At 44.5% G+C, this 25,000-nt stretch overlaps 2 protein-coding genes across 4 annotated transcripts in view; both read left to right on the plus strand.

Moving 5' to 3' along the window:
• The window catches only part of LOC307025566 (sodium/calcium exchanger 1-like), a 29,594-nt gene extending 24,324 nt beyond the window's left edge, over nt 1–5,270 (plus strand). For 2 of the 3 annotated variants that reach the window (XM_079694885.1, XM_079694883.1), the window contains exons 7-13: nt 306–326; nt 723–740; nt 1,176–1,244; nt 2,022–2,149; nt 3,491–3,590; nt 3,917–4,189; nt 4,834–5,270. In XM_079694885.1, the coding sequence (XP_079551011.1) occupies nt 306–326; nt 723–740; nt 1,176–1,244; nt 2,022–2,149; nt 3,491–3,590; nt 3,917–4,189; nt 4,834–5,210 (986 nt within the window). In that variant the 3' untranslated portion in view covers nt 5,211–5,270. The remainder of the gene's footprint in view (nt 1–305; nt 327–722; nt 741–1,175; nt 1,245–2,021; nt 2,150–3,490; nt 3,591–3,916; nt 4,190–4,833) is intronic. The other variant, XM_079694884.1, reaches the window with a different exon arrangement.
• Nucleotides 5,271–17,130: 11,860 nt separating this feature from the next.
• Nucleotides 17,131–25,000, plus strand: part of LOC307025469 (phosphofurin acidic cluster sorting protein 1-like) — a gene marked incomplete at its 5' end in the record, with an annotated part of 26,693 nt that continues 18,823 nt past the window's right edge. Inside the window, 9 exons of the mRNA XM_079694870.1 lie at nt 17,131–17,309; nt 19,210–19,297; nt 19,770–19,862; nt 20,423–20,548; nt 21,139–21,298; nt 23,462–23,553; nt 23,751–23,834; nt 23,957–24,016; nt 24,462–24,613. Coding sequence (XP_079550996.1) covers nt 17,131–17,309; nt 19,210–19,297; nt 19,770–19,862; nt 20,423–20,548; nt 21,139–21,298; nt 23,462–23,553; nt 23,751–23,834; nt 23,957–24,016; nt 24,462–24,613 — 1,034 coding nt within the window. The remainder of the gene's footprint in view (nt 17,310–19,209; nt 19,298–19,769; nt 19,863–20,422; nt 20,549–21,138; nt 21,299–23,461; nt 23,554–23,750; nt 23,835–23,956; nt 24,017–24,461; nt 24,614–25,000) is intronic.

Here is a 25,000-nt window from a genome sequence, read left to right on the forward strand (position 1 = left end):
GAATCCGTTATATATTCGTCCAACTTTGTCCAAACCTAGAAACGAGACAAACCCAAAGAGAACCCAGAAACCAACCGTTGTTGTCCCTGTCTTTATGTTCTCATCTCACTGAGTTCTGGTTGATGTTTCACTGAATGTAACCCAACACCAAACATCATAGGATTCATAACTTTAACATTAAAGGGACAGTTCACCCACAATCTAGATGTTTGGTACGAGCGTTACCCCCAGCAACAAAGACTTAATTTCTGGAAAGATATTGGACAATGTTTCTCTGCTAAACTCTCCGTCTGTTTCCTCTTCAGCCGTGTTGCTTCAGGAAGTCGGTGAGCTGCTCAACGCTTTTACTTTCTCTCTCCTGCTATCTGTCATTCATTCATTCATCAATTACTTCTTTCATTCATTCATTCCAGACTATGAGGTTCAGGCATGAGGGGAAAGAATTACTATTTATTTAGCTTTTCAAGAACCAAGGCAAGATAAGGAAATGTTTGTTCAATTGATCCTAAACCTTTCAACGGTATTTTAGCATGTAGCGTTTTAAGATGCTACATGCTAAAGGCTGCGTTTCCTTCCTAATGGCAAAGGGTTGCTCTTGACCCTTGCTCCCTTCTGCCTGGCCCTAATACTCTGGAAAACTCCTATTTTCTGGATGTTGAATATTTAAAAGCTGAACAGTCTGAATGAATTCTGACTTCTTGTTTTATTTTCTAACCTTTAAGGTGGATTCGTCAAAACAGGTGTGTGAACCCGAGCACTTTGATCATTTAGACTCATTTATTCATCATCATGAACTGTTCATCTGAGGTGTTGTATAAACTGCATGAATAAGCCTTTGAGCAGAAACACAGTCACACAACGTCAGCTTCCAGATGTTCTGTAAGTGATAACACGTAGGTTAACAAAGCATTTTGAAGTCCCGGTTAACCTCGTATCTCCATCTCTCACTTCCTGTGTACCTGTGTACCTGTTAACCTGTGTACCTGTGTACCTGTGTACCTGTGTACCTGTGTACCTGTTAACCTGTGTACCTGTGTACCTGTTAACCTGTGTACCTGTGTACCTGTTAACCTGTGTACCTGTGTACCTGTTAACCTGTGTACCTGTGTACCTGTTAACCTGTGTACCTGTGTACCTGTTAACCTGTGTACCTGTTAACCTGTGTACCTGCTCAGGTAAAGACGTGTACAGGAAGGTTCAGGGCCGCGATCACCCTGTTCCGACGGCGATCATTAACATCACAGGTACGTCCACCACATGCTACTTTACTTTATTGTGCTTTATGATATAAATAACTATATTTTGAGTGTTTTTCGTATAATGAGACAATAACAGGCTACAGATGGGGACACACTGCAAATCTAAATCGTACTGACGTTAGAGTACAGAACTGTCATCAGCTGAAACACTTAAAGTGAAGCAGAACATACTGAAAGTATCTCAAATAAAAGTACTCAGTATGCAGGATGAGTTTGACTGGACTCTGATTGTAATAATACCCCCCCCCACACACACACACACACACACACACACACACACACACACACATATTTATATATACAATTTATTTTAGTTGTAGTTTTTTATAATTATTTTGACTTTTTAATTTATAGTTTTCTTTTTTTCCTGTTTTTGAAATGTTCTGACTTTTTGTGCTATTTTTATAAAATGTTATGACATTGAAAAAGATAAAAGTGTTCGTGTCTATGTAATGATATACTATACAGTGATTTTTTTAATTAGGATTATCTATTATATTTACATGTTCCCTCCAGCGGTCTGTCCGTCTGTTCCGCTGCTCTTTAGTTACTCTTCTGCTTGTTGAAGCATCGTAATGAGTCTCTCTCTCTCTCTCTCTCTCTCTCTCTCTCTCTCTCTCTCTCTCTCCCCCCCTCTCTCTCTCTCTCTCTCTCTCTCTCTCTCTGTGTGTCTCTCTCTCTCTCTCTCTCTGTGTGCCTCTCTCTCTCTCTCTCTCTCTCTGTGCCTCTCTCTCTCTCTCTCTCTCTCTCTCTCTCTCTCAGAGGACGGTGCTGAGCAGCTGTTGACGAAGAGGGAGGAAGAGGAGCGGAGAATCGCTGAGATGGGGCGGCCGACGCTGGGCGAACACGCCAAGCTGGAGGTCGTCATCGAGGAGTCGTACGAGTTCAAGGTTTGTCAGAGTCCACACATTCAGTCAAATCTGAACTAAAGTACAGACTTATTGATCATCAGATAGGAGCTACTGATCAGCTACTGATCATTTATGAATGATATCCGTAGAGCGGAAAGAACAAGATTTGCCGCTCAAAAGCCAAAACACAACAAATAACATGTTTTTCTTGAACTGGTCAACTTCGTGATTTGTGGATAGTTTGCATCGATAACATCTGCTTCAGACTAACGGCACGTTGGTGTCTGTGTGTTGTTTTGGCCACAACAAAAAGAGATGGAGACGTACGAGGGTTTCCGAAAAAGCAACGGCACGTTTATTGTGGCAACTCAAAAAATAACACGGCAGTGGATTCTGTGAACAAACTATGAATGTAAAATGAGAGGCTGGGCGAGGGGAAGGTCCCGGAGAGAGTCGCGATGGCCCCGTGACTCTGAGTGTTATGGACCGAGACACAGGACGTAGGACCCAAAAGCAGGACTCAAAGACAGTTGTCCAAAAATAGAATGTTCTTTAATAACAAAAGTTAAATCCTACTTTCAAAAAATAGAAAGCAGTTGAATAGCCAAAGCTAAGCAACACAAAAACTCACTTGGCAAAAGGTCTAAATCTCAAGGTAGGTATCAGGAGTCAAAAAGGCCCAGGTTCTCACGACATGAAACAAAACGAACTGACACAAAGGAACACCAGGGCTATCTATAGGTGAGGGGGGTGGGCACAGGTGAAAACAATCAGGGCAGGGCCAAGCAATCTCAAGGGCGGGAAACACACAAAGGCAGGACATGTGGGATCTGGAAGGAGAGGAAAGATTACTTTCAAAATAAAAACAGGAAGTGGCAAGATCAAAACACAAAACGAGAGTAAAACATAACTAAACCTAACATATCTGTCGAGTCACAACACCGAGCAGCTGGGCTTCAGTAGAGCCTGGGGATAAACACAACATGTCAGAAAACCTGTGATATAAAAATAGTTATATCCTAATGTCAGTCATTCTAAAGTTCTATCTTTCAGAACAACAGTCAAATCTGAACATACTAAACTACTAACATATTGATCATCAGATAGGAGACCAAACTGATCACCCACTGATCATTTCCTAATGATATGCGTACATCAGAAAGAACAAGGTCACCCGGTTGCTCGGCCTCAAAACTAAAGTGGAGACAGTACAATAACGTATTCTTTCAGACTAGTGGAAAGAAAACATCTCAAATCCACATTGAGGAGTTGATGCCACTCACTGTGTCATTCATGTAATCATAACATGTCAGACAAGCTGTAATATAGAAATGAGTTGTCCTCATGTCAGTAATCAAGTGAGGGGGGTTTGTCTTTCAGAACACCGTGGATAAGATCCTGAAGAAGACCAACCTGGCTCTGGTGATCGGGACGAACAGCTGGAGGGAACAGTTTGTGGACGCCATCACCGTCAACTCCGGTGAGAACTCTAGAAACCATTCAGCTGTCCCTTCCAGGGCTAGAACTGCAGGTAGAGGACAGGTAGAGGTGAGATCCCCACTGATACAAGGACAGTCTACACATCCTCCACTAAGAACACACCTGTCCACTGCACCTGAGCCAGTACACACACACAAGGGAAAGGTACAGCATAGTAATGCTTTGGTTTATTCCAAGCTGATAGGTTAGCCCTTTCAATGGTTTGGATGGTTTGTATCTTCATGGTTGGTTGCACTTATTGTAAACTAAATGTTGAGTAAACACTTAGTTACCCCCAGGCTTTAAGCGCTGCTCCCTCCTCTGCAGGTGATGATGATGAAGATGGATGTGGCGAGGAGAAGCTGCCCTCCTGCTTCGACTACGTCATGCACTTCCTCACCGTCTTCTGGAAGATTCTGTTTGCGCTGGTCCCCCCCACGGACTACCTGAACGGCTGGGCCTGCTTCGTGGTCTCCATCTCGGGCATCGGCCTGCTGACCGCCGTCATCGGAGACCTTGCGTCGCACTTCGGATGCACCGTGGGCCTCAAAGACTCCGTCACCGCCGTGGTGTTCGTGGCTCTGGGAACATCCGTGCCAGGTCTGAGACTCGCCTTTTTTACTCACGTTAATACATCAATCTAAATATGAAACAGGCCCTTCTGATAAACTAAACCATAAAACTAGCAAACCAAATAAAGACCAAACTAGACAGAATTTGAAAAGGGAAACAATAAATTGGATAGTTGAAAAATCGAAAACTATTATTGCAATTTCAAATCCTAAAAATGAAATGTACACATGTTCCTAAAGTGCACGTGCTGTATAGTTCCTCCCCCGTCTGATAAACCAACATGGTTTTTCTGAGCAGTAAAAAAAAGCATCCTATAAATCTCGCCCATGGCATACTGTATGTTCATAGTTCATATATCATTCATCAATGTGACGTTTACTTCAAAGGATTTGAAGCCTGAAAGTCCACGCTTAGTTTTAATGCTGTTTGAGCATTGGTCTAAAGATGCAACAGTTCAGTATGACGTTTCAAAGTTTGAGACTTCCAGAAAAACTAGTCAAGTTAGTTCTTTCATGAGAACCTGATCAGAGCCTGTGGAGAAGAGATAGCTTAACTTAGATAGTAGAACCCGTTATCTAGAGTTTCAGGCTGTGACCCAAAGACACCCCGTCTGTGGGTCTTGCTTTGAAGTTCCTCTCAAACCCCTCCCTCTCTCTCTCTCTCTCCCTCAGACACCTTTGCCAGTAAGGTGTCTGCCATCCAGGACCAATACGCTGACGCCTCCATCGGCAACGTGACAGGAAGTAACGCCGTCAACGTATTCCTGGGTATCGGCGTGGCCTGGTCCATCGCCGCCATCTACCACGCCATCCACGGCGACGAGTTCCGCGTGGACCCGGGAACCCTGGCGTTCTCCGTCACGCTCTTCTGCATCTTCGCCTTCATCTGCATCGGCGTGCTCCTGTACCGGCGCCGGCCCTCCATCGGGGGCGAGCTGGGCGGCCCGCGGGTCCCAAAGATCCTGACCAGCTGCCTGTTCTTCAGCCTGTGGCTCCTGTACATCGTGTTCTCCTCACTGGAGGCCTACTGCCACGTCCAGGGGTTCTAAGGTTCTGCTGTAGAGACTCAAGAACGGTTCCTGATGAACTGATGGAGCTTCCAAAAAGGTTCCAAAGGCTTCCAATGGGTTCCAATGGGTTCCAAAGGCTTCCTATGGGTTCCAAAAGGTTCCAAAGGCTTCCAATGGGTTCCAAAGGCTTCCTATGGGTTCCAAAGGCTTCCTATGGGTTCCAAAGGGTTCCAAAGGCTTCCAATGGGTTCCAAAGGCTTCCAATGGGTTCCAAAGGCTTCCCATGGGTTCCAAAGGCTTCCTATGGGTTCCAAAGGCTTCCTATGGGTTCCAATGGGTTCCAAAGGCTTCCAATGGGTTCCAAAGGCTTCCAATGGGTTCCAAAGGCTTCCCATGGGTTCCAAAGGCTTCCTATGGGTTCCAATGGGTTCCAAAGGCTTCCCATGGGTTCCAATGGGTTCCAAAGGGTTCCAATGGGTTCTAAAGGGTTCCAAAGGGTTCTATAGAGTTCCAATGGGTTACAAAGGTTCTGAAGGGTTCCAATGGGTTTAAAGGGATCCATTGGGGTCCTAATGGTTCTAGAGGGTTCCAATTGGTTATAAATGTTCCGAAAGGTTCCGAATGGATTGCAATGGGTTCTATTGGGAATCAATGGTTTTTGACGTTTTCTTGTGTTTTCTAAAGGGTTCTAATGGGTTCTAGAGGGTTCCAAAGGGTTATATAGAGTTCCAATTGGTTATAAAGATTCTGGGTCCCAAGGGTTCCAAAGGGTTCCAAAGGGTTCCATTGGGGTCCAATAGGTTCCACAGTGTTTCAATGGCTTATGATGGGTATTCATTGGTTCTAGAGGGGTTTAATTGCTTCCAATGGGATCCAAAGGTTCTAAAGGGTTCCAATAGGTTCCAAATGGTTCCAAAGGTTATTAAGGGTTATAAAGGTTCTAATGTGTTCCACTGGGTTATAAGGAGTTCTAATTGGATTCTGCTTGTGTTGGAAAGAAACTAAATACATTTAATAAGTACTGTACTAAGTACTGTACAATTATGAGGTACTTGTACTTGACCTGAGCATTTCCCTTTCATACTATCTAAAAGTTAATTAAAATGAAGATCATGTATTTTAATGAGCTACTTTTATTCTAAAGCCTCTTCAAAATAAAGAACCATAGAATACATGTCAAACATAATGTACCTCTGGAGATTATACAAGTGCAGTCTTTTCAGTTTCAGGGACAAAAAGCAAAATGATGAATATATTCCACCAAGTAAAGAAAGAAAGTCGTAAACATGAACCATGGGTGTGTCAGAACTGCTTTTGTCTACAACTGTAACATGCTGCGCACCATCTAATAATATGATATATATATATATATATATAATATATCATATATAATATATATATAATATATATCATATATAATATATATCATATATAATATATATATCATATATAATATATATCATAGAGGCCATTTTACTGCAGGAAGAGTTATTTTACTTGTCAAACTTTAAGATCATTTTGTAGATAATACTTTTGTACTTCAGAGAAGAGAGTCACATGGTTCTGACAGCACTGAGTTTATACGAAGTACAGCTGTGTTGAAGGTCCGTCTCTTTGGACTCTTCTTTAATAAATAAATGAATATTTCTTGGCGACCACTTTCACGAGCCAGTCCAAAAGGTGATATTAATACTTTCTATTTAATCTGGTTTGGTTTCCGTCACGATGGGCTTCCCTTAGCATGTTCTGTATGTTCTCTCTTCAAACTTCTCCAGAAGAAGAAATCACTCCCACTCGTCCGTGCACATCCAGGAGGCCCACAGCCTGGATGTGTGCTGATTGGCTCACTGACGTTGTGCTTCAGTGAGCCAATAGGAACACATCCAGGAGGCCCACAGCCTGGACGTGTGCTGATTGGCTCACTGACGTTGTGCTTCAGTGAGCCAATAGGAACACATCCAGGAGGCCCACAGCCTGGATGTGTGCTGATTGGCTCACTGACGTTGTGCTTCAGTGAGCCAATAGGAACACATCCAGGAGGCCCACAGCCTGGATGTGTGCTGATTGGCTCACTGACGTTGTGCTTCAGTGAGCCAATCAGCACACATCCAGGAGGCCCACAGCCTGGATGTGTGCTGATTGGCTCACTGACGTTGTGCTTCAGTGAGCCAATCAGCACACATCCAGGAGGCCCACAGCCTGGATGTGTGCTGATTGGCTCACTGACATTGTGCTTCAGTGAGCCAATAGGAACACATCCAGGAGGCCCACAGCCTGGATGTGTGCTGATTGGCTCACTGACGTTGTGCTTCAGTGAGCCAATAGGAACACATCCAGGAGGCCCACAGCCTGGATGTGTGCTGATTGGCTCACTGACGTTGTGCTTCAGTAGGTTTCGCCTGGAATAAACAACAGGACTAAGCGACCTGCCAAAGAAACAACACCACAGTCTGGGTAAAGCTGACAGGGTGTCGTCTCCCTTTAGAGCTTCCCCAAGGTTCCTCCAGGACTCAAACCTCTCTGTGAATGTCTCCGTTGTCTTTGTTGGACTTTTCCCTGTCGGCTGAGAGCCTCAGAGACGGGACGATCTTCATCCTTACATACCTCTGGAACAATAACATGTATCATGAAGCTTCATCTGTAACCTTGAGTGTTACACGACCGCAGCAGGGAGGTCATGCTGTCTGAACCTGCAGGACTCGGGTGTTGCACCTCAATGAATATCTGCACTGAGTTTGATATGTAGTTAGTTTTAAAACCTAAGTTTAGAAGCGTAGGAGGATCCAGAGTTTGGCGTTGAAGCCGTTTTAAGGTCTTCGCTGTACCGAGAACACAAACTCTTTCACACAGAGACTCTTCAACCTGAGCCGGTGGATCCAAATGTTTGAGAACACATAAGTGTGTATGTGTGTGTGAATGTGAGTACACTTCAAATAAAGAGACACGTCAATCATGATGTTCTGTAATGTGTTGTTTAGAAACAGAAGCAGTATCTCCTCACTTCCTGTCTGCTGGTCTGGAGGTCAATGGTTTTCTGAAAGTGATTTTGGTTGTTGTCCTGAAAAAAGGTCTGAAGAGTTTTTAACGGTTTGTTCTATAAACCCCACTGGTATCATAAACGTTTGACACTGAGATTATTTTCTGACATAAATCATCCAAAATCACATGGAGATATCCCATTGGACCAGGGAGATGCTGCCTTCAGGGTCCTACACAGAACCAGGGAGATGCTGCCTTCAGGGTCCTACACAGAACCAGAGAGATGCTGGCTTCAGGGTCCTACACAGAACCAGGGAGATGCTGCCTTCAGGGTCCTACACAGAACCAGGGAGATGCTGCCTTCAGGGTCCTACACAGAACCAGGGAGATGCTGCCTTCAGGGTCTAACACAGAATCAGGGAGATGCTGGCTTCAGGGTCTAACACAGAACCAGGGAGATGCTGCCTTCAGGGTCCTACACAGAACCAGGGAGATGCTGGCTTCAGGGTCCAACACAGAACCAGGGAGATGCTGCCTCCAGGGTCCTACACAGAACCAGGGAGATGCTGGCTTCAGGGTCTAACACAGAACCAGGGAGATGCTGCCTCCAGGGTCCTACACAGAACCAGGGAGATGCTGCCTTCAGGGTCCAACACAGAACCAGGGAGATGCTGCCTTCAGGGTCCTGCACAGAACCAGGGAGATGCTGCCTTCAGGGTCCTACACAGAACCAGGGAGATGCTGGCTTCAGGGTCCAACACAGAACCAGGGAGATGCTGGCTTCAGGGTCCTACACAGAACCAGGGAGATGCTGGCTTCAGGGTCCAACACAGAACCAGGGAGATGCTGCCTTCAGGGTCCTACACAGAACCAGGGAGATGCTGCCTTCAGGGTCCTACACAGAACCAGGGAGATGCTGCCTTCAGGGTCTAACACAGAACCAGGGAGATGCTGCCTTCAGGGTTTAACACAGAACCAGGGAGATGCTGGCTTCAGGGTCTAACACAGAACCAGGGAGATGCTGCCTTCAGGGTCCTACACAGAACCAGGGAGATGCTGGCTTCAGGGTCCAACACAGAACCAGGGAGATGCTGGCTTCAGGGTCCAACACAGAACCAGGGAGATGCTGGCTTCAGGGTCCTACACAGAACCAGGGAGATGCTGGCTTCAGGGTCCAACACAGAACCAGGGAGAAGCTGCCTTCAGGGTCCTACACAGAACCAGGGAGATGCTGCCTTCAGGGTCCTACACAGAACCAGGGAGATGCTGCCTTCAGGGTCTAACACAGAATCAGGGAGATGCTGCCTTCAGGGTTTAACACAGAACCAGGGAGATGCTGGCTTCAGGGTCCTACACAGAACCAGGGAGATGCTGGCTTCAGGGTCCAACACTGAACCAGGGAGATGCTGGCTTCAGGGTCTAACACAGAACCAGGGAGATGCTGCCTTCAGGGTCTAACACAGAACCAGGGAGATGCTGGCTTCAGGGTCCAACACAGAACCAGGGAGATGCTGGCTTCAGGGTCCTACACAGAACCAGGGAGATGCTGGCTTCAGGGTCCTACACAGAACCAGGGAGATGCTGGCTTCAGGGTCCTACACAGAACCAGGGAGATGCTGGCTTCAGGGTCCAACACAGAACCAGGGAGATGCTGGCTTCAGGGTCCTACACAGAACCAGGGAAATGCTGCCTTCAGGGTCCTACACAGAACCAGGGAGATGCTGGCTTCAGGGTCCAACACAGAACCAGGGAGATGCTGCCTTCAGGGTCCTACACAGAACCAGGGAAATGCTGCCTTCAGGGTCCTACACAGAACCAGGGAGATGCTGCCTTCAGGGTCTAACACAGAACCAGGGAGATGCTGTCTTCAGGGTCCTGCACAGAACCAGGGAGATGCTGGCTTCAGGGTCCTACACAGAACCAGGGAGATGCTGCCTTCAGGGTCCTACACAGAACCAGGGAGATGCTGCCTTCAGAGTCCTACACAGAACCAGGGAGATGCTGCCTTCAGGGTCCTACACAGAACCAGGGAGATGCTGCCTTCAGGGTCTAACACAGAACCAGGGAGATGCTGCCTTCAGGGTCCTACACAGAACCAGGGAGATGCTGCCTTCAGGGTCTAACAAAGAACCAGGGAGATGCTGCCTTCAGGGTCCTACACAGAACCAGAGAGATGCTGCCTTCAGGGTCCTACACAGAACCAGGGAGATGCTGCCTTCAGGGTCCTACACAGAACCAGGGAGATGCTGGCTTCAGGGTCCAACACAGAACCAGGGAGATGCTGCCTTCAGGGTCCTACACAGAACCAGGGAGATGCTGCCTTCAGGGTCTAACACAGAACCAGGGAGATGCTGCCTTCAGGGTCCTACACAGAACCAGGGAGATGCTGCCTTCAGGGTCTAACACAGAACCAGGGAGATGCTGCCTTCAGGGTCTAACACAGAACCAGGGAGATGCTGCCTTCAGGGTCTAACACAGAACCAGGGAGATGCTGTCTTCAGGGTCCTGCACAGAACCAGGGAGATACTGCCTTCAGGGTCCAACACAGAACCAGGGGGATGCTGCCTTCAGGGTCTAACACAGAACCAGGGAGATGCTGCCTTCAGGGTCCTGCACAGAACCAGGGAGATGCTGCCTTCAGGGTCCAACCCAGAACCAGGGAGATGCTGCCTTCAGGGTCCTACACAGAACCAGGGAGATGGTGGCTTCAGGGTCCTACACAGAACCAGGGAGATGCTGCCTTCAGGGTCTAACACAAAACCAGGGAGATGCTGCCTTCAGGGTCGAACACAGAACCAGGGAGATGCTGCCTTCAGGGTCCTACACAGAACCAGGGAGATGCTGTCTTCAGGGTCCTACACAGAACCAGGGAGATGCTGCCTTCAGGGTCTAACACAAAACCAGGGAGTTGCTGCCTTCAGGGTCGAACACAGAACCAGGGGGATGCTGTCTTCAGGGTCCTACACAGAACCAGGGAGATGCTGCCTTCAGGGTCCTACACAGAACCAGGGAGATGCTGGCTTCAGGGTCCTACACAGAACCAGGGAGATGCTGCCTTCAGGGTCCTACACAGAACCAGGGAGATGCTGCCTTCAGGGTCTAACACAGAACCAGGGAGATGCTGCCTTCAGGGTCCTACAAAGAACCAGGGAGATGCTGCCTTCAGGGTCTAACACAGAACCAGGGAGATGCTGCCTTCAGGGTCTAACACAGAACCAAGGAGATGCTGCCTTCAGGGTCCAACAAAGAACCAGGGAGATGCTGCCTTCAGGGTCCTACACAGAACCAGGGAGATGCTGCCTTCAGGGTCTAACACAGAACCAGGGAGATGCTGCCTTCAGGGTCCAACACAGAACCAGGGAGATGCTGCCTTCAGGGTCTAACACAGAACCAGGGAGATGCTGCCTTCAGGGTCCTACACAGAACCAGGGAGATGCTGCCTTCAGGGTCCAACACAGGAACTGCAGCTCTGTACTGGAGGATGTAAACCCGAGAGCTGTTGAATATTATCTGACAACATGATGCAGTGTGTTTCCTTCAAACATTAAAGAACAGTGAGTGGAGTATTGGCTTTCCTGATGTTTAAATCCTCTATTTTTTTTATTCCCAAACTAGTACAACTCTGAACAGCCACTATTTATCTGCATTGCTCGACTTCTAACAACTCAGTCACTAATTATCAACGACCGGAGACTCTACTGTTCTCATGCTGACTCTGACTGATGGATACTGCTCAGTACAACACTGCAGTGAACAGTAATATCATCACATGTAGATATTGGTGAGATTAGAAATTACCTTCTTTGCTTGTGGGGTCCATTCCTGTAAAACCCAGGGAACATTAACATTCTGGTCAAATACAAATCAAGAACTTTCCTAATTAACCTCCTTCTGAAGTAAGCCATCGCACACACACACTATATACATACAATCTAAGGTGATCATAGGACTTAGAAGGAGGAGTAAAAAGTACACTACTGGCTTCTGAAAAGTAGTGGAGTAGAAGTATGCAGTAGTATAAAATGACAATACTAGGGTAAAGTACAAATTCCTCAAAGTTGAAGTAAACACTTGAACTGGACAGATGAGACTTGGCTTACACTGCATGCGTTTGAATTAGTTTGACTTTGCTCTGTTTTATATTTCTCATTCCTCTGTAACACCCGCAGAAATCACAGGAGCCTGCCAGAGTACTCAGAACCTTTACTTCAGTAAAAAGTACCACATTATTGTTAAAACTCCAGTACAAGTCAATGTCCTAAATCCTAAATGTATATTTTGATTCAAGTAAGCACAAAAGTGCAAAATGTACTTAAAGTATCAAAAGTAAAATACTCATTAAAAATACTGGCTTCTGGAATATAATGGTGTAGAAGCCTGAGGTACCATAGCATGCATATATACAGTTTCACTTTTGAGGTACTTGTACTATACTTGAGTATTTACATGTTATGCTACTGTGTACTTCTACTGCACTACAGTTCAGAGGTACATGGTGTACTTCTACTGCACTATAGTTCAGAGGTACATGGTGTACTTCTACTGCACTATAGTTCAGAGGTAGCCTACATGGTGTACTTCTACTCCTCTACAGTTCAGAGGTACATGGAGTACTTCTACTCCTCTACAGTTCAGAGGTACATGGTGTACTTCTACTCCTCTACAGTTCAGAGGTACATGGTGTACTTCTACTCCTCTACAGTTCAGAGGTACATGGTGTACTTCTACTCCTCTACAGTTCAGAGGTACATGGTGTACTTCTACTCCACTACAGTTCAGAGGTACATGGTGTACTTCTACTCTCTACAGTTCAGAGGTACATGGTGTACTTCTACTCCACTACAGTTCAGAGGTACATGGTGTACTTCTACTCCTCTACAGTTCAGAGGTACATGGTGTACTTCTACTCACTACAGTTCAGAGGTACATGGTGTACTTCTACTCCTCTACAGTTCAGAGGTACATGGTGTACTTCTACTCTCTACAGTTCAGAGGTACATGGTGTACTTCTACTCCTCTACAGTTCAGAGGTACATGGTGTACTTCTACTCTCTACAGTTCAGAGGTACATGGTGTACTTCTACTCCTCTACAGTTCAGAGGTACATGGTGTACTTCTACTCCACTACAGTTCAGTCAGGGGTAGCCAACACGGTGCCCGCAGGGGCAACGTGAGTCGCCCACCGGGCATGTTCTAAAAATAGCTCGCCAAGCCAAAATGTATAAAATACACCAAAAAAAAAAGGAAATGTAATTAAAAGAACCTACCCTATGCATAAACGAAACCTCAATCATAGCGAACCCTATCTACTTACTACAACTCTATATCTGTCTAACACCCCTCCTCCCCCCACCCCCACAATGAATATCGACCAATCACGTTCTTGCTTTATTTGCGGGACCATCGTTGCAGTCGGGAAGAAAAGCAATGTGGCACCTCCCCGCTGATTTTCCTTCTGGCAGAATCTACACATCAGCCCCATTGAACAGCCTATCATGCCAGCCGATACCACACATGAGGGGCAGAGTTTTACTGTGTGTGTGTTGCAACTTGCATTTATATTTATTGCACTTGACGCACACATACACATGGCGTCATTTCCTTAAAAAAAACTGTTTAAAAGGGGAGTGATTAGTCAAATAAGCATAAATGAAAAGATAGAATGCTAACTAAGTAACATAAGATAAGAATAAACAAGTTGAAATGATTTGTTATTGGTTGTGATCATATCCTAAAGATGTTTGGATTATTGAAAAGTATACAGCTCCCTTTCATCTGAGTGTTGAGAGCTGTATCCATCAATTCATTTTGTGCTCCAGATTGATGCATTTCACTTCAACATTTAAAAAAAAATTCCCCTGGAGGATGTGAGGTCCCCCCCCAAAATAAAGCAGGTTCAAATAATTAAATTGCACACATTTTATTTTAGTAAACACTGAAAACGGGTCCCACAGACCCAAACAGCACACAAAGGTTAAAGGTAAGCATATAATAATGTTAAAATGTGCTAAATATATACACTGCAAAAAAGCAAAAAAAAGAGGAGTAAAAGTAGCCCTCGTCCTAAAAAAGGTTGGTGACCCCTGGTTCAGAGGCACATGGTGTACTTCTACTCCACTACAGTTCAGAGGTACATGGTGTACTTCTACTCTCTACAGTTCAGAGGTACATGGTGTACTTCTACTCCACTACAGTTCAGAGGTACATGGTGTACTTCTACTCTCTACAGTTCAGAGGTACATGGTGTACTTCTACTCTCTACAGTTCAGAGGTACATGGTGTAGTTCTACTCCTCTACAGTTCAGAGGTACATGGTGTACTTCTACTCCACTACAGTTCAGAGGTACATGGTGTACTTCTACTCACTACAGTTCAGAGGTACATGGTGTACTTCTACTCACTACAGTTCAGAGGTACATGGTGTACTTCTACTCTCTACAGTTCAGAGGTACATGGTGTACTTCTACTCTCTACAGTTCAGAGGTACATGGTGTACTTCTACTCTCTACAGTTCAGAGGTACATGGTGTACTTCTACTCCACTACAGTTCAGAGGTACATGGTGTACTTCTACTCTCTACAGTTCAGAGGTACATGGTGTACTTCTACTCTCTACAGTTCAGAGGTACATGGTGTACTTCTACTCTCTACAGTTCAGAGGTACATGGTGTACTTCTACTCACTACAGTTCAGAGGTACATGGTGTACTTCTACTCTCTACAGTTCAGAGGTACATGGTGTACTTCTACTCACTACAGTTCAGAGGTACATGGTGTACTTCTACTCTCTACAGTTCAGAGGTACATGGTGTACTTCTACTCTCTACAGTTCAGAGGTACATGGTGTACTTCTACTCCACTACAGTTCAGAGGTACATGGTGTACTTCTACTCCACTACAGTTCAGAGGTACATGGTGTACTTCTACTCTCTACAGTTCAGAGGTACATGGTGTACTTCTACTCCACTATAGTTCAGAGGTACATGGTGTACTTCTACTCTCTACAGTTCAGAGGTACATGGTGTACTTCTACTCACCACAGTTCAGAGGTACATGGTGTACTTCTACTCTCTACAGTTCAGAGGTACATGGTGTACTTCTACTCCACTATAGTTCAGAGGTACATGGTGTACTTCTACTCACTACAGTTCAGAGGTACATGGTGTACTTCTACTCACTACAGTTCAGAGGTACATGGTGTACTTCTACTCCCTACAGTTCAGAGGTACATGGTGTACTTCTACTCTCTACAGTTCAGAGGTACATGGTGTACTTCTACTCACCACAGTTCAGAGGTACATGGTGTACTTCTACTCTCTACAGTTCAGAGGTACATGGTGTACTTCTACTCCACTACAGTTCAGAGGTACATGGTGTACTTCTACTCCACTACAGTTCAGAGGTACATGGTGTACTTCTACTCCACTACAGTTCAGAGGTACATGGTGTACTTCTACTCTCTACAGTTCAGAGGTACATGGTGTACTTCTACTCCACTATAGTTCAGAGGTACATGGTGTACTTCTACTCTCTACAGTTCAGAGGTACATGGTGTACTTCTACTCACCACAGTTCAGAGGTACATGGTGTACTTCTACTCTCTACAGTTCAGAGGTACATGGTGTACTTCTACTCCACTATAGTTCAGAGGTACATGGTGTACTTCTACTCCTCTACAGTTCAGAGGTACATGGTGTACTTCTACTCACTACAGTTCAGAGGTACATGGTGTACTTCTACTCCTCTACAGTTCAGAGGTACATGGTGTACTTCTACTCACTACAGTTCAGAGGTACATGGTGTACTTCTACTCTCTACAGTTCAGAGGTACATGGTGTACTTCTACTCCCTACAGTTCAGAGGTACATGGTGTACTTCTACTCTCTACAGTTCAGAGGTACATGGTGTACTTCTACTCACTACAGTTCAGAGGTACATGGTGTACTTCTACTCTCTACAGTTCAGAGGTACATGGTGTACTTCTACTCCACTACATGTATTTAATCCCTTTAGTTACTTCTCAGATGTGGATGAATGATGTGAAATCTAATCAAGTGTTAAATCAGACTTTAGTTCCACCTGGAGTAAATCCACCAGCTACCCTGCAGTATACAAAGTCATTCAGACTAGCTGCACCTTTACCAGCTTTGAGAACACTTTCATGATCAATCATTATAAAACATATCATATCTATTATTCTGAAATGGACCAATCTGCACAACGACTACTTTTACTGTCTTTCACTATATTTAGATGAGAATACTTTTCTACGTTCACTTGAGGAACATTTTGAATGCAGGACTTTTACTGTAACAGAGTATTCCTACACTCTGGTACTTCTACTTTTACTCAAGTACAAGATCTGAGTACTTCTACTTTTACTCAAGTACAAGATCTGAGTACTTCTACTTTAACTAAAGTACAATATCTGAGTACTTGTACTTTTACTCAAGTACAGGATCTGAGTACTTCTACTTTTACTCAAGTACAAGATCTGAGTACTTCTACTTTTACTCAAGTACAAGATCTGAGTACTTCTACTTTTACTCAAGTACAAGATCTGAGTACTTCTACTTTTACTCAAGTACAAGATCTGAGTACTTCTACTTTTACTCAAGTACAAGATCTGAGTACTTCTACTTTTACTCAAGTACAAGATCTGAGTACTTCTACTTTTACTCAAGTACAGGATCTGAGTACTTCTACTTTTACTCAAGTACAAGATCTGAGTACTTCTACTTTTACTCAAGTACAAGATCTGAGTACTTCTACTTTAACTAAAGTACAATATCTGAGTACTTCTACTTTTACTGAAGTACAACACTGAGTACTTCTACGTTTACTGAAGTACAACACTGAGTACTTCTCCCCCTCTGTGTACTTCTAACCCCGGTTCTCTGACCCTCTGACTCTGGATCAGTGAGCCCCGCCCCTCTCGCTGCTGCCCGGCTTCACAGCGACCTGCTGCCCGGAGAGAGAGCCATGGCAGCGGCTGCAGACAGAGACAGAGTCAGGGGCAGCGCTGCTTTCCCCCCGGGGGCAGACCCGCTGCTCTCTCAGGGCTCCGGAGCTTCTGTCCCCGGGGAACCGGACGCCCCAGTGCCGATGAGCCTGTTCGGGACCTGGGAGATGGAGCGGTGCTCCCCGAGCTGCGTGCCCAGGTGAGAGGCGCTGATCCCGGGGAGAGGAGGTGCTGCTGCCCGGTCAGGGAGCTCCGTGTTTATTTATTTGGACATATATCGTACACATAAAGAATGAGGGACTTTTGCAGAATGACATGCTGAATGTCCTCAGAATCAGATCTCCTGTATCAGTCCCTCAGAGCGGGCACATATTAGCTAAGAGACTAACTGTATTTAGTGAACACACATATTAAACATCTAAAACACAAATAATTACACGTTTTAAATATAAAAAGGCGCGTCGCAGCATTATAAAACAATATTTTGAAATGAAAGACAAAAGTCCTAATTAAATATAATTGTTATTGTGATAGTTGTGGATGGATGTGTGATGGAGCCAGTACAGAAATATATGTTATGTTATTATTTTATCTTATGCATGGACCTTGTTTTATAAGGTCATAATAATGCAATTACATTACAGTCAGACATGTCAAATACATATTTTCTTTTATACTATTTATATTTCTTCCCTTTTTTTAAATGTGCTTTTATACACCAACGCAAAGTCATAAAATATAAAGACAATAAAAAATACAAGACACCTAAATCTCATTATCTTATAAATACAGGGGGATGAAGAAGTACTCAGATATTTGACTGAAGTAAAAGTAGAACGAGGCAACGTGTGAAATACTCTCTAGAATATATAATACTCTTTGGTTGAAACCCTGTTCCCAGAGACAGGACAGGTGTCTCGTGCTGTGCTCAGGTGAGCAGGTGTTAGCATGGATTAGCTCGTCTCTCTGAGCCTCTGCTAATGAGATCTCACGAGGAGCAGCTCAACAGTCTCTAACTTCCCTTCAACCAGAGCGACTCCTCCTCGCCTTCGACTGGGTTCAAACTTCCAGTTTAGAGCAGGAGAGCTATTGCTTTGCTTATCACGCCAGCTTCGTCAATCAATCAATCAATCAATCAATCAATCAATCAATCAATCAATCAATCAATCAATCAATAGATCAATCAATCGATCGATCAATCAATCAATAGATCAATCAATCGATCGATCAATCAATCAATAGATCAATCAATCGATCGATCAATCAATCAATCAATCAATCGATCAATGTTTATTCATATAGCCCAATATCACAAATGTTACATTTGTCTCAGTGGACTTCACAGTTTGTACAGAATATCACTATGACAATATGACACCCTCTGTCCTTAGACCCTCTGTCCTCAGACCCTCTGTCCTTAGACCCTCTGTCTCTGTGTGTGTGTGTGTGTGTGTGTGTGTGTGTGTTCAGGTGTGTGTGTGTGTGTGTGTGTGTGTGTGTGTCTCTGTGTGTGTGTGTGTGTGTGTGTGTGTGTGTGTGTGTGTGTGTGTGTGTCTGTGTGTGTGTATGTGTGTGTGTGTGTGTGTGTGTGTGTGTGTGTGTGTGTGTGTGTCTCTGTGTGTGTATGTGTGTATGTCTGTGTGTGAGAGAAAGAGAGAGAGAGTGTGTGACTGATGGTGTTTCCTCTCTCTCTCTACAGTCTGATGGTGTTTCCTCTCTCTCTCTACAGTCTGATGGTGTTTCCTCTCTCCTCAGACTGATGGTGTTTCCTCTCTCCTCAGACTGATGGTGTTTCCTCTCTCCTCAGACTGACGGTGTTTCCTCTCTCCTCAGACTGATGGTGTTTCCTCTCTCTCCTCAGACTGATGGTGTTTCCTCTCTCCTCAGACTGATGGTGTTTCCTCTCTCCTCAGTCTGATGGTGTTTCCTCTCTCCTCAGACTGACGGTGTTTCCTCTCTCCTCAGACTGATGGTGTTTCCTCTCTCCTCAGACTGATGGTGTTTCCTCTCTCTCTCTTCAGACTGATGGTGTTTCCTCTCTCCTCAGACTGATGGTGTTTCCTCTCTCCTCAGACTGACGGTGTTTCCTCTCTCCTCAGGCAGTGCAGTCTGACGGTGACCCGGCTGATGGTTTTGAAGGAGTTGGACAGAGAGCTGAGCTCCGTCGTCATCGCTCTGAAGCTCCAGGTGGATATCAGATTCAAACACTGAACCCTTCTCTCACCTGGTTTGAATAACGCTCTCTCTGCAGATGGTTCAATAACTGATCCCAGTCTCAGCTGTTCCTTTGAAAGCATCAACATTCGTACAAAGAACTAAACCTGACATACAGAAGTGTGTAACTCTAATCTAATCGAGGTACCAGATAAGGTATTAGGGTCAGACATACTCCAATGTATTGAATATTGAGGAAATTAAACATTAGATTTATGTTGTACATAAATCCAAACTTAAATTTGATTAAACTGGAAGAAAAACCTGAATCTTTCTTTTCTAATCGCAGAGAATATCTTGAGTTCTTTCTCCCGACACCCCCTCCTCTTGTTTTGTATATTGTATTTAGAAAATCCCCCTTCATCGTGAGCCCCCTCTGTATCATCACGATATAGTTATTTAATGTTAAACCTCACAAAGACCTGATCCTGGTTCTGTCTCTCAGGGCTCGAAGCGGACCCTGAGATCCGGGGAATATCTCCTGCTTCCTGCTGACGGCCTGATGGAGGCGGAGCTGGAGCTCACCTTCACTCTGCAGGTTGAAACATTACGTTATATTAAAACACTCAGAGGGAGGCGTCCCAACAGCCACTGGGTCGTCTGGATGAATCCTAATGAGTTCCAATCAGCTTTTATATTCACCACTGCTGTTTGAAAGAGCTTTATGGAAAGTGGAATCTGCTCTCCATGCTTGAGAGAGATATTATATGTCCATGTTTCCTCTCTTGTTTAAGAAGCCCACATTTCTCTCTGCATTTCCTGAGTCTTTGTCCCGTGACTCTCCGCAGACTCATTCCTGGCTTCACAGGATCTGGAACACACCGTATTTCTGGAGACATTTTAAACGACATAAGATCATGATTAGATATCACAAATGAGTGTGGTTATTTTGCCTAATTTAAGTTTTCCGCAACACAACATCATTTTGAGACGGAAGGACATTTGGAAATCTGACCATAATTCCTGTTTCTGTCCAAATGGTATTTTCAGCAACCTCTGACTCTGCTGGTGTCGGGTTCAGAGCGCTGACTCTGCTGGTGTCTCTTCTTACCTCTGCCCTGATGGACGCTGTGTGTGTTTATGCCTCTTGGGTTTCAGTATCCTCACTTTCTGAAGCGGGATGTGAACCGGCTGCATGTGATGCTGCAGAGGAGGAAGAGGTACAAGAACCGCACCCTGCTGGGCTACAAGACACTGGCCATGGGCGTCATCAACATGGCAGAGGTACGTGGCAGCATGCAGTAACTACTGGGAGGGTTAAGATCAAGAGTGCATCGTTACAACCGTCTGGAAGTGATCAGAGAAACAAGCTAAGCTAACATTAGCCGCAGCAGGGAGAAAGTCAGAATTGAACGTCAAACTGAAACTGTATTCACTGTGGATACCGCTTTAAAGGTGAACCACCTGAACCATCAGCACTGAACACTACAACTCCCATGATGCACCGCTGCACGACCACCACATCAAAGCTTTAAACTTTATGTTCAGAGGTGTGTGTGTGTGTGTGTGTGTGTGTGTCTGTGTCTGTCTGTGTGTCTGTCTGTGTGTCTGTCTGTCTGTCTGTCTGTCTGTCTGTGTGTGTGTGTGTGTGTGTGTGTGTGTGTGTGTGTGTGTGTCTGTGTGTGTGTGTGTGTGTGTCTGTCTGTCTGTCTGTCTGTCTGTCTGTCTGTCTGTCTGTCTGTCTGTCTGTCTGTCTGTCTGTCTGTCTGTCTGTCTGTCTGTCTGTCTGTCTGTCTGTCTGTCTGTGTGTGTGTCTCTCTGTCTGTCTGTGTGTGTGTGTGTGTGTGTGTGTGTGTGTGTGTGTGTGTGTGCAGGTGATGCAGCACCCGATGGACGGCGCCCACATCCTCGGTCTCCACGATGACCTGAAGGACGCTCCAATGAGGGCGGCGCTCAGCATGCACGCTCTCTGCAGCCAGCCAATCGGACGCGAGGACATCGGCGGTCACCGCGGTAACAAGAGCAAGGCCTCAGGTAAAGGAGAGAGTGCACAAATACTTTCAATCAGGATAGAAAGGAAAAATAAAGAGCTTTTTGAACATTAAAGCATGGAGACATGTCCCAGTAGAGACACTACATACTGATATACACCTGAACATCAGCAGGAGAGGACTCTTTAAAGTAGAGACACTACATACTGATATACACCTGAACATCAGCAGGAGAGGACTCTTTAAAGTAGAGACACTACATACTGATATACACCTGAACATCAGCAGGAGAGGACTCTTTAAAGTAGAGACACTACATACTGATATACACCTGAACATCAGCAGGAGAGGACTCTTTAAAGTGGAGACACTACATACTGATATACACCTGAACATCAGCAGGAGAGGACTCTTTAAAGTAGACACACTACATACTGATATACACCTGAACATCAGCAGGAGAGGACTCTTTAAAGTAGAGACACTACATACTGATATACACCTGAACATCAGCAGGAGAGGACTCTTTAAAGTAGAGACACTACATACTGATATACACCTGAACATCAGCAGGAGAGGACTCTTTAAAGTAGAGACACTACACACTGATATACACCTGAACATCAGCAGGAGAGGACTCTTTAAAGTAGAGACACTACATACTGACATACACCTGAACATCAGCAGGAGAGGACTCTTTAAAGTAGAGACACTATATACTGATATACACCTGAACACCAGCAGGAGAGGACTCTTTAAAGTAGAGACACTACATACTGATATACACCTGAACATCAGCAGGAGAGGACTCTTTAAAGTAGAGACACTACATACTGATATACACCTGAACATCAGCAGGAGAGGACTCTTTAAAGTAGAGACACTACATACTGATATACACCTGAACATCAGCAGGAGAGGACTCTTTAAAGTAGAGACACTACATACTGATATACACCTGAACATCAGCAGGAGAGGACTCTTTAAAGTAGAGACACTACATACTGATATACACCTGAACACCAGCAGGAGAGGACTCTTTAAAGTAGAGACACTACATACTGATATACACCTGAACATCAGCAGGAGAGGACTCTTTAAAGCAGAGACACTACATACTGATATACACCTGAACATCAGCAGGAGAGGACTCTTTAAACTAGAGACACTACATACTGATATACACCTGAACATCAGCAGGAGAGGACTCTTTAAACTAGAGACACTACATACTGATATACACCTGAACATCAGCAGGAGAGGACTCTTTAAAGTAGAGACACTACATACTGATATACACCTGAACATCAGCAGGAGAGGACTCTTTAAAGCAGAGACACTACATACTGATATACACCTGAACATCAGCAGGAGAGGACTCTTTAAAGTAGAGACACTCCATACTGATATACACCTGAACATCAGCAGGAGAGGACTCTTTAAAGTAGAGACACTATATACTGATATACACCTGAACATCAGCAGGAGAGGACTCTTTAAAGCAGAGACACTACATACTGATATACACCTGAACATCAGCAGGAGAGGACTCTTTAAAGTAGAGACACTACATACTGATATACACCTGAACATCAGCAGGAGAGGACTCTTTAAAGCAGAGACACTACATACTGATATACACCTGAACATCAGCAGGAGAGGACTCTTTAAAGTAGAGACACTATATACTGATATACACCTGAACATCAGCAGGAGAGGACTCTTTAAAGCAGAGACACTACATACTGATATACACCTGAACATCAGCAGGAGAGGACTCTTTAAAGTAGAGACTCTAGATACTGATATACACCTGAACATCAGCAGGAGAGGACTCTTTAAAGTAGAGACACTACATACTGATATACACCTGAACATCAGCAGGAGAGGACTCTTTAAAGTAGAGACACTACATACTGATATACACCTGAACATCAGCAGGAGAGGACTCTTTAAAGTAGAGACACTACATACTGATATGCACCTGAACATCAGCAGGAGAGGACTCTTTAAAGTAGAGACACTACATACTGATATACACCTGAACATCAGCAGGAGAGGACTCTTTAAAGTAGAGACACTACATACTGATATACACCTGCACATCAGCAGGAGAGGACTCTTTAAAGTAGACTAGTCATGTGTTTGTGAAGAAGTAAAAGATCTCTTTGAACTGTGATATTGTGTAAAATCTCTTATTGTGCAGATCGCTCTCCGGACATGGAGAACTACTATGAGGACGATGACGACAGCTTCTCCTCCGAACAGGAAGGAAGTGACGACGCAGTCCCCCCTCAGGTGATTGGCAGCTGAAGTTAAAACATTGATACAAATCTTCACCTTTAAGAGATTCCTTTATTTTGAAATAATAACGTACGAATGTTTAGCATGTTAACAAAATGTGCGTCCTCAGGACTAACCCTTTCTGAAAAGGCGACCGAGCCCGCAGAAACATTTTTAGCTTGTCTGTTTTTCTGTTTCTTATCAAACCTCAGGACCTGTCTGATGATGATGAGGATTTCCAGGGAAAGTTGAAGAAGTCTCGCAAGAAACTGGTCAGAACAACGTCCCTGACTCAGGTGTGGACCAATCAGAGCTGATCATTCACAGAGAAAAAGAATGGGTGGATTTTTATAAACTACCACATGTAATGAGTTCTCGTGCAACACTGTGTCTCACTTTTCTGCTTCCTTTCTTTCAGCAATCGATCTTCAAACAGAGGTTTGTGTCTCTGCTGAGGAGATTCAAGGTCCCCGACGAGGTTTGCACTAAAGACCTAACAACAATTCAAAATATTCCACCTCCTCAAACCAAAATCCTTAAAGAGATTTGAAAAGAACTGATTCAGGAGAACTTATTCAGTGAAAAAGATTGAAACCCAATAAATCGAAATGAACAGTTAATAGAGAGATATCAAACTATATAGTATTAATTTTAAAATGATCTAATGCAGAATAATTTCAAATACATTAAAAAGACTCGAAATTAGTTCAAATAAATGTGAACGCTTCTTAAATGTTTATAGTTGATAAATCGACTGAGCTGTTTATGTACTGAAATAGTGGCTTATTTGATTATAACTAAATATCATTTTCTATTGGGACATGTGTTGTCACAGCAGCATGTAAACATGAGTTTTTTTTAAATAAAAGGCTGTTAATATATGAATATCAATGTTAAATCTCAATGTTGTTGACCCGCTGCAGGTTCTTGACTCAGACCCGGTGGGGGGGGGTCCGGAGGCGGCAGAAGACCTGGACCAGCTGTACGACAGTCTGCAGGGTTACGACCCGAGTGACAGCGGGCCGGAGCTCGATGACAGCGACATCATCATGATCTCACCAAAACCCAAACTCAGGTCCTTCTGCAGACGCTATTTGACATTTAACGTTTCATTATTTATCTGAAGGTCCATCCGATTTCGGGTTAAATATTTTGCCCAAGGACACTTTGAAAATAGCTAGGGTTATGAAAACGGTTAGGGCTAGCGTATTGAAATGTGGTGTGTGTGATGGTGTCGTCACTTCATTGATGTGTACTGAGTTTGGCACCTCAAGCCTCTTCTTTTGATGTACATGCCATTGACTCCCATTATAGCAAAAAGGGGTATATTCCTCATATAACTTCTGAAGGGTAAATGGTAGAGTAGTACAATTTGGTGTGAATTATTGTCTCCTCCCATTGCTGATTTTCACCAAGTTTAGCTTTTATAGCTGCTTCATTAGACATAGCTGACATTGGCCTC

Source organism: Notothenia rossii, assembly GCF_949606895.1.
Source record: "Notothenia rossii genome assembly, contig: SUPER_1_unloc_1, whole genome shotgun sequence".
In the NCBI taxonomy this organism is placed as follows: Eukaryota; Metazoa; Chordata; class Actinopteri; order Perciformes; family Nototheniidae; genus Notothenia; species Notothenia rossii.